Source organism: Prinia subflava, chromosome 12, assembly GCF_021018805.1.
Source record: "Prinia subflava isolate CZ2003 ecotype Zambia chromosome 12, Cam_Psub_1.2, whole genome shotgun sequence".
NCBI classification, from domain to species: Eukaryota; Metazoa; Chordata; class Aves; order Passeriformes; family Cisticolidae; genus Prinia; species Prinia subflava.
The window spans coordinates 11946858-11964129 of NC_086258.1; the positions used below are offsets into that span (position 1 = coordinate 11946858).

Genomic DNA, 17272 nt, shown 5'->3' on the forward strand with positions numbered 1-17272 from the left:
TTAGAGCCAGGCAAGTCGGGAGAAATTCACAGGAAGGAGGCACTGAAGTCCCTCTGTCCCTGGCTGTGACAGCACAGGGCTCTCAGCACGCAGCTGCTGGGAGCAGGTCCTGCCTGCCCCACATCCTCAGAGCAGTGCAAGGAGACAGCAGGCAGAGAGCACCGGGGAGCACTCCCACCCCTGGAGCACAGGGAGACAGGAACCCCTTCCCCTGCACTGCAGGGAGCCTGGTACCCATCCTCAGCCCCGTCCTGCCCTGCACCATCCTCGCCATCCCCCTCAGATCCAAGCAGCCCTGGATGGGTCTGTCCTTGGAGCTGTTCCCCCTCTTATCGCTTAAGCTGATGCTGTTCCTTGGCAGCTGAGGGTAATTATGAGATTTTCTCCATCGGAGCTGGGTCTGTGTGTGTGTCCCCGGCACGGCTGCACCCAGCAGCGCTGGCAGGGAAACTCCCGGAGCAGGGATGGCCCCACGGCCAGGCTGAGCCTGCAGGCACTCAGTGCCTCTTCCCCCTCCCGGGCAGGAGCTGGGCTGAGCAGGAAAAGGGGCTTCAGCCGGGCACAGCCCCCCGGCCCCCACGCTGCCGCCCGGCTGCCTCATCTCACACAAATTCTTCTGTCTCTCAGCCAGGCAAGCAAAGCTTCCTGGGATGGAGGAGCATCCATAAGGCCTTCCCTGGCTGCAGGGGAAACTGGGCTGGTCCTGCCAAGCTGTTTAAGCACAGAGATTGATTGATTGATTCGCTGAGATTGCAGCTGAGGACAGTTGCAGCCCTCTCATGCTGGGACCTGTGGGTACTCTGAGCTTCTCTGCCTTGCTCTGCTCCCACAGCTGCTTGTGCAGCACCTGGCACTGCCAGGGCTGGGACCAGCTCCTCTGGCAGTCTTAGCAGTCAGCAGTCTGAGGCCTGTGCTGATCTGAAGTGCCACTCTGGCCTCCCCTCCCTGGGCAGAGCGACAATGAGAGCGCTGATGGCCCACAGACAGAGCTGATAATTGCTGCTTGGGGCTGGGACGCTCGGGGAGCGGTGGGAAGAGCAGCAGCGAGGGCCTTGTCAGCACATGTCCTGCCTCGTGGCCCGGGCATGGCACACGGCAGAGCTGGCACAAGGACAAATCACCCAGCACAGCAGAGCCCAGCCCTGGGCTGAGCTGTGGGCACTGGAGGTGCTGCCCTGGGGACAGGGACCCTCGGGCTGTGGGGGCTGCGAGACCCCCAGGGCCCAGCCCCAGGGATGTGGGGACCTGGCTGGTGGCACCACGAGCTGCAGCTCCTGCGGAGCAGCCAGGGCTGGGCTGTGGGGGGCTGTGGGGGCTGCAGGGGGCTGCAGGGGATGTGAGCTGGGGTCTGTCCTCACGGGAATGCCTGTGGGGTCCTTGCTGGGGAGCAGGCTGGGAGCTGGGTTGGATTGGCAGCGTTGCTGTGTCTGGACGGGCGGTGCAGCCCCGGCCCCGCCGAGCGAGAGCTGCGGGCGCTGCCTCCTCCCCTCCGGCAGAGCCTTCACTGCCCAGCGCCCACCGAGGGCACCCTCGGGCACAGCGGCCCGGTTCCTGCAGGCGTGCAGGGCGCTGCAGGGAGGGAGGAAGCGCGCTGGGCTCTGCGGTCAGGCAGTTTCCAGCCCTGCACCTGAGCCGAGGCGGCGGCACCGCTCCTCGCAGCCTCCCCTCCGGCTTCCTGCCCACGCCCCGCAGGTTCTGCTGAGCCCGACTGCACGGCAGCCTCACCGGCCCACAGGCTGCCCTGCCACTTCATCCCCTCCGAGGATTACACTAAGTATTTATGTTTTCAAAGGTTTCAGAAAGATTTCCTGGCCACGCTGTCCACTCGCCACGTGTTGTGCTGTCACTGGGTCTGCGTGCTCCAAAGCTGCTTAGTCCGACCCGAGTCGGGCTGCACTAAACCCATCAGGAGCTGGATGCTTTGCCTGGGGGAAGGAAGCTGCTGCTGTCTGCAGGGCAGAGCCTCAATCCAAGGCTCTGTGGGGCTGCTCCGTGGCCCTGCTCCTGCTGATCTGGGGCCGTGATTCTGTGATTTGGGTGATTCCCAAAACCACCCAGCACAGGCCACTCTGCTGCTGCAGAAAGCTCAGCCTTGGGCCTGGGAGATGCTTTCATGGCCTGTGGACTCCTCAAGCCCAAAGGCTGATGCTGTGTGAGCCCCTTGCACGCGTGTTGGACGGGGCAGAGCAGGCCCTGGGCTCTGGCTGAGCTCTGCTCTGCTCCCAGCGGGTCTGTGAGCCTGGGAACAGCCACACAGTGCTGAGTGAGCACAACTGGAGACACCGCTGGGCCCTGACTGGTTAGACTGGCTCCTCCAACCTCTGCCCTTCCTTGGACTGCCTGGGTTTGGTTATACAGCGCCAACTGTTTGGTGAGGGACTCAAGGCTGGCAGGATCCTGCCCTGCTCCTGCCTGGCACAGCGGTCCCAGCCCACAGTGACCTTGTCCTGGGCTCTGTGGCTGTCAGTGCCTGGCCCTCAGATGCTTTCTCATGCTGAATGTTCAGGTGAAGGGAGTGCAGCAAAGACTGCAATTCGCCCATGGGAGATGGATAGTGAGCGGGGCTGGGGGCTGTTCCTTGGAAAGCTGCAGCCCATCTTCCTTTTCACTTCCCCTTCTCTCAGGCGGTTGCATGTGCCCTGGGCAGCTATTTTTAGGCTGCTGCTCGCTGTCTGCTTTCCCCCGGGGATGCTGAGCAGGTTCTGGGAACTCCAGCTGTCTCTTGGGCAGCTTGAGAGATGCTGTGCTTCCTGAGCTTGCTCCTTCACTCCCCAGCACATGCCCTGGCCCTGCCACTCCCCTGCAGCTGCCCTGGCACCAGGCACGAGGCTGAAATGCCCATCCAGGAGCACTGGCAGTGCTGAGGGCTGTGGGGGGGTCTCCTGTGCCAGGGTGATGCTGGGATGCAGCTGGGATTGCAGGGAAGTGCTGATTCATGGGGCTCTGTCATTGCAGTCACCACGGCTGTCCTGAGCCCCGAGGATTTACTGCCTGCAGCCAGGAAATATGGCACAGCCACTTTGTGTTCCACTGGAGGGGACATCGGGAGCCCTGGGGTAACCCAGGCCTGTCTCAGACTCCCCACTGCAGCCTCCTTGCCCAGTCACCCCACTCCTGCTCCTGCCCCCTTTTCTGCCCCTGTGTTCACCTTCCGGGCCCCAGCACAGTCACCCAAACCACGGGGACACATTTCACCCGTGTCCCAGCCTGTGGGGCCAGCTCAGCCTGGGTGGGGCTGGGAGGGAGGACAGGAGCTGCTGGAGCCCTGCAGTGACAGGAGCCACTCCTGGGGGGGACCCTGAGGGTTCAGTTGAGTCTCTTGGTTTCTGACACACCCTGTGGGTGGGTGCACCCTCCCCCCGGCCCTGCCCGGGCACTGGGCAGGGGTGGCTCCCAGGGCTGGCACTGCTGGCTGTCCCCTTGTTTCCCTGCCCCCTGGCACCTCTGTGAGCGAACACAGGGCTGTGTGTGCCAGCTGTGCTGCCAGCTCTGGGGTCTGCAGGGACCCCACGGTTTGGGGGGAACAGGGTGACACCTGCCCAGGTTGGAGCACAAGCACGCAGGGTTGTCCGAGACAGGACGGGAGCTGCGAGGGCCAGGGATGAGGGTGGCAAGGGGCAGAAGGAGTGGGGTGAGCTGTAGAGTTCTTGGGGAGCCCAGTAATTGGGGTGCTGTGGACACGGAGCTCTTTGCTGCTCTGTCCCAGCTCCCTGAGCTGGGGGTGTCTGGGGCACCTCCAGGGCATCAGGGCCAGCCCCGGGGAGGCTCCAGCTCCGTTCCCGCAGCCCATGTTTGGGCTTTGGCTGCAGCAGGGCCATAAAAGGCAGCGTGGGGAGGGCGCTGGCGCTGGGCCCGCGGCATCTCCGTGTGCTGGGGCATCCCGGGGAGCTGCTACCGGGAATCAGGGCTGGGGCCAACTCCATGGAGAGCGTGCTCTGGGTCTCTCCCAGTCCGTGTTCCCAGTCTGTGTCCCACTGGCCCTTGGAAAGGGCCCAGGAGGCCCTGGGCTGTGGCCCCAGCACTCAGCTCCCTGTCCCAGCACACCCAGCAGCTTCCTCGCTCCTGCTGCGCTTCCAAGGGAGTTTTGGCCATGCAGGTGTGTGACACTGAGCCCCGTGCAGCCATTTCAGACCTGGTGTTAGACAAAGCAAAGGAAATCTCCATTACTGGCACTTCCCCACGGCCTGGGCTGCTGCCATGGGTCTGGGGGCTCAGCCCCAGGCCTGGCAGGTGCCTGTGCTCTCCCTGTCCCCTGTGCCACAGAGGATGCAGGGCTGATTCATCTCCTGCCTCGGCTCCTGCTTACGTATGTTCACTCTGTTCATTCCCTGCCTGAGCAGCTAAATTAAGCCAAGCAACAATGGGCCATCGATTATCCCATTGTATTTCCATCAGGCCTGACTTCCCAGCGGCTCTGGCAGGGTGGCACACGCGGCCCTGGCAGGGGCTGGGTGCAAAGAGCCCCGTGCCAGGTTCTGCTCTTGCTCCCGGTGTCCCACACACTGCGGAGATGCCGGAGCCACGGCCCCGCTCCGGCCACTGGTGCAGCCGTGTGGGAACTGGTCCTTTTTCAGGGGAACCTCCCCATCCCAGGGGCTCTCGGGAGCCATCTCAGCTCTGCCCAGGTCTTGCTCCAGCCCTTTGCACAGACCTGGGGGCTGTGTCCTCTCTGTCCCTCGCTTTTCACAGGGCTCCATCCCCTCCCCGATTGTCCCTTTCTTCCCGTGTCTCCTATTCCAGCCCTGCTTGTTCCGAGTCTTTTATGATCCAAGAGCTGACAAGCCATTATCCGTGGGGCTCCTCACTGCCCCACCGTGCCCCTCTCCTGGCAGGGCCCGGCTCGGAGCTCCGTGAGCATCCCGGAGCACGGAGCGCACTCCCAGCCGCGGTTTGCTGGGAAGGGCTGGGTCGGGCCGTGTTCGTGGCACCGGGGAGAGGGGTGGGCACGCCGGGGTGACCCGGGCAGTGCCATGGGGGGCGGCAGCCCGGACAGGCCCCGCTCTGCCCCCTGCGCGGGGCTGGATCCGCCGCCCACTCCCCGCTCTCAGAGGAGCTCAGGAGCTGAGGGTGACGCTGCTGTGTCCGCACGGGGATGCGCCGGCAGATCCTACCTGCGTCAGCAGCTGAATTCCCTGCTCTCATTCCCGCTCCGGCAGCGCCTTAACCCTTTCCTGTCCGCCTGAGCGTGGGCTCCTTGGAGCCACCGCATGGCCGTGACGCTCGGGCGGTGGCAGCCACCCCTGCCCTGTCCCCGCAGCACCCCCGGCCGTGTCCCCCGTGCCTCGCCTCTCCCGCACCCCTCCCTGCTGCCCTTTCCCAGCCCGTCCTGGCTCGCTGCATCCCGGCCCCAGAGCCTCCCTGCGCTGTCTCCGCTGTGCCCGGGGCTGGGAGGGGGCAGCGCTTTCCCGGCGCTCCTGCTGCTGTCGGCATCGGCGTGGGGCAGTGGTATCGCCTTGGCAGCGGGCCTAAAGGCCGGCTGGTGTTTGGGCTGCTTCCAGAGTTTCCAGTCACGGCTGGAAGTTTTTCACTGCCCACCCTCACCTGTAATGTGTGGAAATTGGGTTCCTGAAACCAGGGCCCGGCTGCTGCACTCCTGGCAGGTGCCATGAGCAGCATGAGCAGCACCAAAGGGCTCTCTGCCCTCATCCACAGCACAGGCTCTGCTCGGGGCTGAGGGCTCGGGGTCAGGCAGGGGCTTGGGGTGGCTGTGCCGGGTGTTTGCTGCGTCCCTGGGCTCTGTGACAGCCCCGTGTCTCCCCTGCAGAGAGCAGAGTGGACTTTGGCAGGTCCCATCACTCAGCACCTCCCCGGCCGCCTCTGCCACCGCCAGGGTTAGTCAAGCCCCGGCTGCAGACAGAAGAAGCTGAACTTGTTTGTGGTTTCTGAGAGACAAACCCAAGCCAAACAAAATCAAAAATCCCAGGAAGAGTCTTTAGGCTGCGCCTTCTGCTGCTGCTTTGCCACATGGAACAGGAGCTTTGGCAGGGCCTGAACCTGCTGAATTCAGAGGGACCTGGTGTGTGGGGGCACAGGAAGGCTGGGGCTGCCAAAGAATCCCTCACATTGGCCAGAAGCACACTCAGAGCCTGGCTGACACCAGGTCCCCTTGCTGGGATGCCTGAGCTGTGTCCTTGCTCAGTGCTGTGGTTTTGGGAAGGGCTGGGTGTGGGGCTGAGCCCCAGCAGGGCTTTCCCCACCCGTGCTGCTGGCTCTGGGTGGGCAGCTCCAGCCTCTGGCAGCCAGAGCGAGCTGGCACCACTGGCACAGCTCCTGCTGGGCTCTGCCAGGGCTGACCAGCCTCTGCTCCTCTTCCAGGAGCCGTGGAACCTCATGGGAGTTGTGTTGGTGTTAAATGAGCCCAAGAAAGGTGTCAGAGCCCGGAGCGCCGCGCTCGGGCAGTGCCCGGGCAGGAGGTGCCCGTGAGCTCCAGCAGGCAGGACTGGTCTGTTTTTATGGCCTGAGCAGAGCGACCCAGGATTAATCAGCCAGCCCAGGAGCACAGGCTATGTTGGGTTTGAAATTCTTTGGTGCTTGTAATAACTCAGGTGAGTCTCTTTGTTCTTGTGAGCTGTAATTTTTCATTTGACAGGCAGCGTCCCTTGACCAAACAGCCACATCCAAACACACCCAGGCCTGGGACGTGGCACCCAGCCCCTCCACCTGGCCCTGCCCCACTCCCAGGTGACAATTTCCCCAGTGCAGCAAACTCCAGGGGCAGCTTGGCCAGAGCCGTGTGGCCAGTGCTCAATGCCAGGGGCAAACAAAGCTGACCCAGGTGTGGGACAGCCTCGGGACACCGTGTGCCACCTCTGCCCTCTCCCCCCCGCCCAGCACCCGCCCAGGCGTCCTGGGACCAGCCCGGGCTCCATCTCGAGGTGCCTGCGGTGCTCCGTTCCCTTCTCCTCAGGGTTCCAGGTGCGGGATCGGGTTCCCGCCGGGATTCCGGAGTGTGGCGTTACCACGGGACAGAGGACTCGGTCTGCTCCTCCCTGCTCCCCTTCCCCCGCCGCGGGAGGCAGGAGGATGTGTCAGCTCAAGGCTGACACTAAAGAGGCTTACACTGACTATTTACCTTTTCGAGGGGCTATTTTCGGCTGCTCAGCTGCTGCTAATGCAAGGCTCAGGGCAGCAACCGAGGAGACAACACGTGAGGGTCCCTGTTCCTAGGATCCATTTCCCCCCTCTGTAGGGACTGAAGCTTGGCTGCTTTTTTTATTCCTTGGAGGTTTTATTTCAGATGGCAGAGTGCCACAAAGGAAAATTTTGGGGACGGGTCAGAAGGACCTTTGTGTCCTTTGAAATGCACTGCCCTGTCCAACGTGTGACTTGTTGCCATCCTTGCACTTCAGGGAAATCCCAAGGCTGCTTCCAGTGCTATCCTAGGCACTGCCAGAGGTCTCCAGGTTGGCTTCACTCACCCTGCCTTGCCCCAGACAAGCTCAGATGCTTGTGGATCTCCAGTGTGAGTTAAACAGTGGCATCACAAGGCAATGGACAGGCTGAGACTGGAACTGGGTCACTGGGATGAGTGTGCTGCTGGTCCCTGGGAGCACCTGGGGACCTGCTCCATCCCTTTGTGTCCCTGGCTATGGCCAGGTGGGGTCAGTGCGTGCCAGGGGCATGGGGAGCTCCAATGGGAGCTCCAATGGGAGCACAAGGATGGACACTGGAGTCTCCTGCTGGCAGAGGGACACTCGGGGCACAGCAGGCATGGCAGAGTGGCCAAGGGTGGCAGCTGGTCCCAGGGATGCACACCCAGAGCTGAGCCCTGCTTGGAACAGAACCCAGCCTCTTCCACACGCTGGAAAGCTGCAGTGCAGTCCTTAACTAAACGAATCCTGAGTGATTTCCACACTGCTGAATGACATTTTAATAGTGGAAAAATAACGCTCCAAATTATCTACTTCATCTCTTCCTATTGTCTTTTACTGGCTGGGAACGAGTGCTGCAGCAAAACGAGCTCTGGCTCTTCTGGGAGGGGTTTGCTGGTGCTCCCAGCCCACGGCAGGCAGCGGGGAGGCAACGAGGGGCTGTTCCCCTGTGCCCAGCACCCTGTGAGCCCAGGAGGGGCTGTTCCCCTGTGCCCAGCACCCTGTGAGCCCAGGAGGGGCTGTTCCCCTGTGCCCAGCACCCTGTGAGCCCAGGAGGGGCTGTTCCCCTGTGCCAGAACCCAGGAGGGGCTGTTCCCCTGTGCCCAGCACCCCGGGAGCCCAGGAGGGGCTGTTCCCCTGTGCCAGCACCCTGTGAGCCCAGGAGGGGCTGTTCCCCTGTGCCAGAACCCAGGAGGGGCTGTTCCCCTGTGCCAGCACCCAGGAGCCCAGGAGGGGCTGCCCCGTGCCCAGTTCTGCCTGCTGTGTGCTTTTTCTGACCTGAATTCAGCCTGAATTTGAGCTTCCACCTGGATGGAGCCATCGAGTGCTGCCACAGGTCCCCAGGAGCAGAGCCTGGGGCAGTGACCCAGCCCCAGCACGTCTCTGAGTGGCTGCAGAAGGGGCAGCTCAGGCTGGGGCACGGTGTCTGCTGTCCCCAGCCTGCACAGCAATGGACACACAAAAGCCTCACACAGACTTTTATTATCACTGAAACATCCTAGATCTCCCCAAACTCCCTGCCCCAGAGCAAAGCAGCCCCAGCCCTTACAGGAGGGGTCCCTTGCCAAAGCCCAGCTCACAGCTGCAGCCTTGGGCCCTGTCAGAGCTGTGCCATTCTGAGTGGGTTTCCCCACTGCTCTCATCCAGGGGAAGGTCTCCATCCTCTGGACTAAAGGCACACAAATCCGGAGCTGAACTGTCCTTCTGCCACTCAACAGCCACCCCTTGGCATGTTGCCTTCAGTGGGTCAAGGCTTCTTCCACTCAGGAACGCCACGTGCTCTTGGCTTGTGCTGGTTCACACAGAGCTCCAGCCTCACTTCCCAGCAGGAACGGGCTCCAGGACAGGCTGTGGGCAAGGCTTTGCAGAAGGATTTTGAGAGAAATGTGCTTGTCAGGTGCAGGAACCCTCCCAGCTCTGCCCCAGAACACGGTGGCTCCACACGAGCTGCTGGGAAGTGACAGAGCCTGCCCAGGACAGGGGCATGGAGGGGCTGGGAGGGAGCAGGACAGCCAGGGAAGGCTGCAGAGGGATGCAGGGAGGCACAGCACGCTGCCCCCTCGGCCCCTTTTCCACCCCCACAAGGACACTGCTCCCCGGCTCTGTTTGGCACAGGACACGCCTTTGGAGGCCATGGAATTTGGTAAGAACCTTTGGCAACAGGGCTCAAGGCCCCAGCTCCACTTCTGGCTGGCAGAATTTAGAGCAGGCATGGGGAGAAACACTGTCCTTTCAAAAACACCCTGAGGGAAGCCTTTATCAGACAGAGCTCAGTAAAAACGACTGCAACAAGGCAAGTTTCATTTTCACTTTGGGATGTGGAACAGGGAGCACCCCTGGCACTGACTGGAGAGCCTAAAACCCACATGGAATGTACGTGCCACAGGCTGTGGCAGTGACAGGCAAGGACAGTAAATATTCAGTAATTGAGGAGAGCCAAAGGAAACACAGTGGGAAACACACTGGAAACAACAGACTAAAGTATTAAAGTCTGCAGCTGTCAGCATAAAGAAACAGCTTTGCTGTAATGTCAGAGAATCACAGAATGGTTTAGGTTGGAAGGGACCTTAAAGCTCATCCCACTCCATCCCCTGCCATGGCAGGGACACCCCCTGTCCCAGGTTGCTCCAAGCCCTGTCCAGGCTGGCCTTGGACACTTCCAGGGATCCAGGGGCAGCCACAGCTCCTCTGGGCACCCTGTGCCAGGGCCTCACCTACCTCCCAGGGAAGGATTCCTTCCCAGTATCTCATGAAGAAGGAAACTTTGGGCAGTGTCTGTGAAATACCCTGACTCAGAGCAGCAGTGCTCCGAGACCTGGGGCAGTCCATTTTCTATAAAAATGGAAAAAAATCCTGCCATCCAGCGTATCCTATAAAACCAGAAAAGGCCAGAGACAAGACTTGGAGGTCACTGGTCCTTCCCTGCTGACAAAGCAGACACCTTCCCTGCAATCCCAATGGTCTGCAGTTTTATTTTTGGCAGATTGTAATTAAAATGGCTTTTATGGCTTTAAAAAGAAGCCACAAAGCTGCACGTTTTGGTTGAAGCAGAGCGTGGCGTGCTCTGGGTGAGGGGACAGTGGCCTTGGCGCTGCTCCTGCCACCTGCCACCAACACTTCTGGGCAGCCTTGGCTCCCCGGAGTGTTCTCGTTTCTCACCAGCAAGAAAGAAAGTTCTGGTTGTTAGCAGTCCAGTCCCAGAGGCAGAATAAAAAGTCCTTGTTAAAACCTAGAAAAGCTTGTTTCTAACAAAATCAAATCCAAACACAGTTCCTGGGTCGATGCCTTTCTCTCAGGCTCCATCACCCATGCAATGCAACATCCCCTATAGAGCAATTTAATTCCTCTTCCATTCACACCTTTCAGTCTTCTCAGAGTCTTGACGAGCTATTCCTCCATTTTTTTCTTCAGCATTTTTTCCTATGCACATCCTTCCTGCCCTTCCCTTCCGCCGGCGCACCCTGTTCCTCCCAGCTATTTTCGGAAGGCAAAGACATCCCGTGTTTTCAGGCCCTTCTTGCCTTCACTTCCTGGTTTAGGAGAATTCACTTCCACCAGCCCCCCGTACGGGCAGCTCTCGGACTCGGGGTGGTGGCCAGAGCACTCCACGGCAGGGATGAAGCCACTGTCCCACATGCCTGTCCCACACAGCTTGCAGAGGTCGTGCAGGCTGCAGGGGATGCGGGGAAGCAGGTGGAACTGATAGAGCAGACTCCTGGCCTGGAGGGAGAGAGAGAGGGAAAACAGACACCCCTCACAGGGGATGAACACGGGGAGCTGAGGTGGCCTCCCACCCAAACCTCCAGTTTGGCTGCCTGGCTTCAGCGAAGGCGTGTCCTGCCAAACACCCGAGGGCCACCCGAGGCACTGGGGACAGGGGCAGGTCACAGGGGCTGCCACACGCCACAGCTCATCCCACAGCCCCAGTCACTGCCAGCTGAAAGGGAACGGGCACCATGGCACCAACAGCTCTGCCTCCATTTCCCTGAGCAGGTTATCCAAACCAGGGTTATCCCAACCACACCGCCCCCTCCCAGAGCTCCAGAGCTCCCTCCTGCTGCTGCAGGCCTGGTTTGCAGGCAAACAGCAGCATCCCACCCAGGCAGCCAGAGGGATGAAGCAGCAGTCCCCGGTTTTCTGAATACTCTGACTCATCTCTGGGCCTTGTCCCACACGGGCATTTACCTTCCTGAGTACGAGCTCCCCGTTCATGTGCATGGCCAGGTTGCCGAAATGCAGCAGCATCTGGTCAGTGGCCAGCTGCTGCTCGATGACGTCGTCCCCATAAATCACCACGATGGCCACGCAGATGAAGAGGTGGAAATAGTCTGTCTGCAAGGGGAACACAGGGGCTGCTGTACAGCAGGTGGAGGCAGAGCTCTGGCCTCACCTCCCAGCCTCCTCAAATGGGCTCTTGCTGAGAGGTTTTGCTCCCTTCAGTTCTGCCCAGTGGTGAGAACATGAGTTACTGGTGACTTCTGAACCACACCGAGCCAAAGCCTCTTTCCTTCGTATCACAGCAGCAAGGTGGGCCCAGTGTTTGTATCACAGAGCAGAGTTTTGGGAAGACATTTACTAGCCGTGTAAGAGAAGTCTGAACTTCAGAAGCGAGCGTTCAGCATTTTCTGAAACACCTCCTTGTGAAGCCCAGACATCTCCAAGGAGGAGAGGCAAGAATCCTCCTGCTACACAGATAAACCTCTGCCACAGTCATGGCCCCAATTTATTTTGGCTGCTTTGCTGCAAAGAGCCTTAGTGGAGACCCTCGGTGCCAGGGGTGGGCCTCAGGCAGGGCGTGCCAGCCCGTGGCAGGGGCCTCACCTGGTAGTGAGCCCAGCACGCCTCCCACATGCGCAGCGCCTCGGCCTCCGGGAACTCGCGCTTGAAGCAGAGCAGGATCCAGCGGTGGCAGAAGAGCATCTGCAGCCCGTCCTCTCCCAGGGCGCACAGGTGCTGGTGGAAGCGCGGGTGCATCAGCCGCAGCAGCTCGCGCAGGTACAGCTGCAAAACACCCTGTGCTGAGGGGCTGAGCGGGTGCCCTGCAGCGCCCAGGGCAGCCAGAGCTCCTCTCTCCCAGCTGCCATCTCACAGGAAGGAGGGATACAACTGCCTCTGCAGTGCCTCGGCCACCAGGGTCAATCCTGCCCACCGGGTATTTCCACAGAATCCTAAAATATCCTGAGTTGGAATTGACCCGCAAGGATCACCAAAGTCCAGCCCCCGGCCCTGTACGTGCCAGCCCCAAGGATCACCCCGAGGAGGTGGTGGCTTTGGAACTGGGGAGAGGAGAAGCCATCACAGGCTGGAAGGGAGCCCAGCACTCAGCCTCACCAGCTGCTTCTCCATGTCCTCATCCCGGGGGGAGCTGAAGAAGATCGTGTTCTGCATCAATCCAACAAAGCACCAGAAAGTATCCGACTCATCCAGGACCTCTGCCAGCAGCGGGGCAACCAGGTCAGACATGCCCTGGGAGTACCCGATGGCTGGGTTAAACACTGCATAGTTCAGCAAGATCCTCCTGGAGCACAGACAGAAACACAGAGCAGGGACAGGTGAGGTGACAGCATCATCTCAGGGACAAAGACACAGGGCCTCATGTGAGGTGCCATAACACAGACCTGTGGCATAAACTTCAGGAAAAGGTTTGGCATTCACAGACAGCAAAATATAAACAGAAAATGAGAATTTAAAAAGATTAAGAGGACAGAAAAGAGAGGCCCATGGGAAAGGAGAGATGATGCCCAGCACATCCATAAAGCTCCAAGCAATGCTGTTGGGTGAAACCCAACTCTTTTGGGGTCACACCTTTACCAGTCACACTCTCATGGAACAGACTCTGGTGTGCTTGTCCTCTACCCCCTCAGGAGAAGCACAGACCTGCCCACAGCCCTACCACAGCCCCTTGGCTGTGCCTGTGTGTGCAGGGAGGCTCAGGGGTGGAGCAGGGTTATGGGATTGAGAAGGGAGCTACAGCAGCAGTGGGAGCACTGGGAAGGCCTTGCTGCTGCATCCCTGGTTCCAGTTGCACGGTGGCTGCTGTGCAGCATTCCCAGGCAGCCTGGCCTGGGGGCTGACCAGCTTGTCTCTGCACTGAGCAGGACATGGCTAAAAGACACTGGAATTCACCTCATGGTCTCCACGTTGGGGTTGTCCTCCCCTCGGAAGAACTGGTTGCTGCGGTCAGTCCTCACCACGTCCTTGTCCACCGTGAACTGCACCTGGCGCCAGAACTCCTTCTGCTCATCTGGAGTCATGGACAGCCTGGAAACAGCACAGCAACAGCACAGGGTTGCCAAGAGAGGAACGTGATTGCCACAATGAACAAAAAGGCCTCATTTCAGTCTTAGTTTGCAGAGAAAAACTATTCCTGTGCTGAGTTTCCTGAGCACCTGAAAAATAGACCAGCAGGTCTGTCCAGTACAGCAGATTGTCTGTCCCAAGGGATTACTGGAAGGAGCCTCCGGGGTTATAAATGGGGTGACACGATGTGTTTGCTGCAATAAACACCTCAGAAGCATCAGATTCTGTTCTCCACTGCTCCTTGGAACCCAGCACACCAAAACTCACTACTCTGGTTTGATTATTAACAGTTCTGTGCCCCTCCAGCTTCAATGCACCCACCTTCATTTAAAAACACACAATTCTTGCATTAACAAACTTCTGGAATTACATAACCTTTCTCACCCGTCCAACACACTTCCTCCACCATCCCTCCCACTCCTCTGCTCCAGCCTCTCCTGATGCAAAGGATGCAGAGCCTGTGACACCCAAGGAAAATGAGCAGGGGACGATGATGATGGTCTGTTACCGTTTCTCCTGGATCTCAAAGTATTCTTTCCTCTTCTGCAGCCTCAGTGCCTCCCTCTCTTCAGAGGTGGACTCGTAGCTGTAGTAGCGCAGCAGAAAGGGCCACACCTCCCCACGGATGGAAATATCAACCCCACCAAAGAAAATGGCCTGGAAGATGGAGCAGAAGTTATGGCTGGTACAGTTTTAGCATTCCCAAAAACAGCAACAAGCAACTTCCCGCTGCTGTGCTTTGGTGCCTCTGCAGCTCTTTCCTGACAAGTGAGGCCTTGATTCAAGCTCCTGCAATTTGCACATGTTTAGAGGGAAAGTGCTGGCCCTCTATTCCCAGACCAGACACAAATCAGGCTCATTTCAATGTCAATAACCACCCCCGGAGAGGCTCTATGATTAACGTGTCGTTCTCATGTCACGGCTTAATCCCAAATCCTGGAGACTGCACTGCACTGCAAACTTCTCTCTCAGGGCCCGGGCCCGCCGCTCCCCCCAGCCCTGATATTCCATGCAGCAATCTCAGTTTAGACCATCTCGGCTCATACAATCTCAGTTCATACAGCCTCAGCTATTTCAACCATCTCAGTTCTCTCAGCAACCTCCAGCGCTCTCTGTGACTTGGTCACACATTCTGCAAACACAGCGGGCACTGGGCACTTTGGTTTATTGATGCCAAGAGGCAGCAGCAGAAGTGGGACAGCTCCTTGGTCAGAGAGATGTTCCACAGCATCACAGCATGGTGAGGGGTGGAAGGCACCTCTGGAGATGTCCAGTCCAACCCTCCTCGCCAAGGCAGGGCCACCCAGAGCAGGTGACACGGGAACGTGTCCGGGTGGGATCAGTCCCACAGCAAGCTCTGCAGCCAAGGCTTCACTGGCTGTCTCCCTCCTCCCAAAAGCCCGGCTTTGCCCCGGCAGGAACACAAACCCCTGCAGCTCCCCCTGGGGACTCGGCACGGGAGAGAGCAGAGGAGAGCCCCTCACCTTCCTCAGCCTGTACTTCTCCTGCACGCAGAGAACTCCTTACCTTCCTCAGCCTGTACTCCTGCACACAGAGGAGAGCCCCTCACCTTCCTCAGCCTGTACTTCTCCTGCACGCAGAGAACTCCTCACCTTCCTCAGCCTGTACTCCTCCTGTACACAGAGAACTCCTCACCTTCCTCAGCCTGTACTCCTCCTGTACACAGAGAACTCCTCACCTTCCTCAGCCCCTCACCTTCCTCAGCCTGTACTCCTCCTGCACACAGAGAACTCCTCACCTTCCTCAGCCTGTACTCCTGCACACAGAGGAGAACTCCTCACCTTCCTCAGCCTGTACTCCTCCTGCACACAGAGGAGAACTCCTCACCTTCCTCAGCCTGTACTCCTCCTGCACACAGAGGAGAACTCCTCACCTTCCTCAGCCTGTACTCCTCCTGCACACAGAGGAGAACTCCTCACCTTCCTCAGCCTGTACTTCTCCTGTACACAGAGAACTCCTCACCTTCCTCAGCCTGTACTCCTGCACACAGAGGAGAACCCCTCACCTTCCTCAGCCCCTCACCTTCCTCAGCCCCTCACCTTCCTCAGCCTGTACTCCTCCTGCACGCAGAGAGCCCCTCACCTTCCTCAGCCCCTCACCTTCCTCAGCCCCTCACCTTCCTCAGCCTGTACTCCTCCTGCACCTGGCCGGTGCTGTTGAGGTGCTGCAGCCAGGCTGGCACGTCCAGGCGCCGCTGCGAGCTCTCCTCGGGGTGGGTCTCTGCCGAGGGCAGCCTGGGGCGGCGGATGGAGAACTGCATGCAGGTTTTCTCCTCTGCGAGCTGCTGGGCAGAACAAACCACAGCTGCAGCAGGAGCAGGGAGAGCAGCACGGTGTGAAACCCAGAGCAGGGAAACCTCTGCGTGCCTCGTGTAGGATTAACCACTGAGGAGCTGCACTTTTTCGTTGTTTTTTTTTTTCAAATTCCAACCATTACAATAACAAGAGTGATTAGAATAATTAAAATCCATCACAAAACAGCTTCATCTTAAAAAAAAATTAGTTTCTATTCCTCCTCCAGTCTTATCCCTGACCTGAAGCTGAATTAATGCTGCTTACAGCAAAACTTGCCCCTGCCAGGAATGCCTGCAATAAATTACATATGATTGGCCATATACAAAGGGATTGCTGTTAGGAGAGCAGGGAACTGCACTGCCAGGCTCTCTGAGGGCACTCAGGATCCCAGTGCAAGGCTGCAGCTGACATTTAATTTAAAAATCAAAGGTTGCTCAATGCAAAAAGTGAGCCCATGCGACCGTAATAAGAAAAGCAGCGGGGGGCTCTGTGGGAAGGATGGAAATTTAAAAATCACTGTTTCTAATAAGCACATACAATATCTTAAACAGATAATTAAAGAGCTCTTATCACATTTGTATGTAGATTGAACAAAATATGGCAAGATGCCTTGTCAAAACATTCTCCAAACGGAATGTTACGCGTCACAAGACGGATGAAAGGCTCTGACACAATTTCCAATCTATCTCTGCAGATTTCCAGACACCTTCTGTGCCTAAAGGACAGTGTTGACCTGTCAGGTCTAGCAAAATCATTACCTAAGTAACGCTTCTGGATGATCTACCCCTATTCCACAGGTAGAACAGGAATGGATGGAGGCAGACAAGTCCAGGAGAGACCTTGAGTCTGGTTTGCATTTCTGTCCTAACCCCCCAGGACCTGGCAGCTCCCTGCCTGACCTGGGGACATGAACTCAAACCTCATTTCCCTGCCACACCAACCCAAGTGTGCAAGCCCTGGCCCCGGGAGCCCCGCTCAGGTACCTGGTCCTTGAGATGGGTCTCTGTGCAGTACTTCCACTGCTGGAACACCTCGGACAGTTTATCCAGGCCACCGTGGTGAAAATGGAAGATCTTGTACTGGCTCTCCCTGCTGGCCACCACCAGCTGCCCACACGTACACGCCTCATCACTGTGGGGACAATGACAACAGCCTGCAGGGGCCACCCAGCAGAGGAGGGACCAGCAGGGACACGGACCTCGGGGACAGACAGTGCAGAGCAAGAGCAACACCAAGCTGCCCCTTAAAACAGGGCACAGAGGCAGCTCCACATCCCTGGGACTCAGTGATCCTCATGGGTCACTTCCAATAGAGATGTTTTATGATTGTATGACATGGTCATAGTGACAATTTTCTCCACTTGTGCCTGGTAACAGCACTATTTTTACCCTTCCTTCACATGAAGGAATTAAAATTTGTCTTCCCTGGAGAAAAAAACCACGGGAAGTCTGCCCCAGAAACATTAAGGCAGTACACAAAGCAAGCTCCTAGGGATGCGCAGACCTGCTCAAACACAGCTTTGTCCAAAGAAACAGGGAGTGAGAGCAAAAAGAGGGAGTAAAAATG

At 58.5% G+C, this 17272-nt stretch overlaps 1 protein-coding gene across 4 annotated transcripts in view; it reads right to left on the reverse strand.

The window, feature by feature from the left end:
• Positions 1 to 9093: 9093 nt before the first annotated feature.
• TBC1D16 (TBC1 domain family member 16) overlaps positions 9094 to 17272 on the reverse strand; it is a 31226-nt gene continuing 23047 nt past the window's right edge. For 3 of the 4 annotated variants that reach the window (XM_063409193.1, XM_063409191.1, XM_063409194.1), the window contains 8 exons: positions 16690 to 16837; positions 15529 to 15696; positions 13900 to 14048; positions 13218 to 13352; positions 12423 to 12609; positions 11913 to 12092; positions 11277 to 11423; positions 9094 to 10811 (listed from right to left, as the gene is read on the reverse strand). In XM_063409193.1, the coding sequence (XP_063265263.1) occupies positions 10566 to 10811; positions 11277 to 11423; positions 11913 to 12092; positions 12423 to 12609; positions 13218 to 13352; positions 13900 to 14048; positions 15529 to 15696; positions 16690 to 16837 (1360 nt within the window). In that variant the 3' untranslated portion in view covers positions 9094 to 10565. The remainder of the gene's footprint in view (positions 10812 to 11276; positions 11424 to 11912; positions 12093 to 12422; positions 12610 to 13217; positions 13353 to 13899; positions 14049 to 15528; positions 15697 to 16689; positions 16838 to 17272) is intronic. The other variant, XM_063409192.1, reaches the window with a different exon arrangement.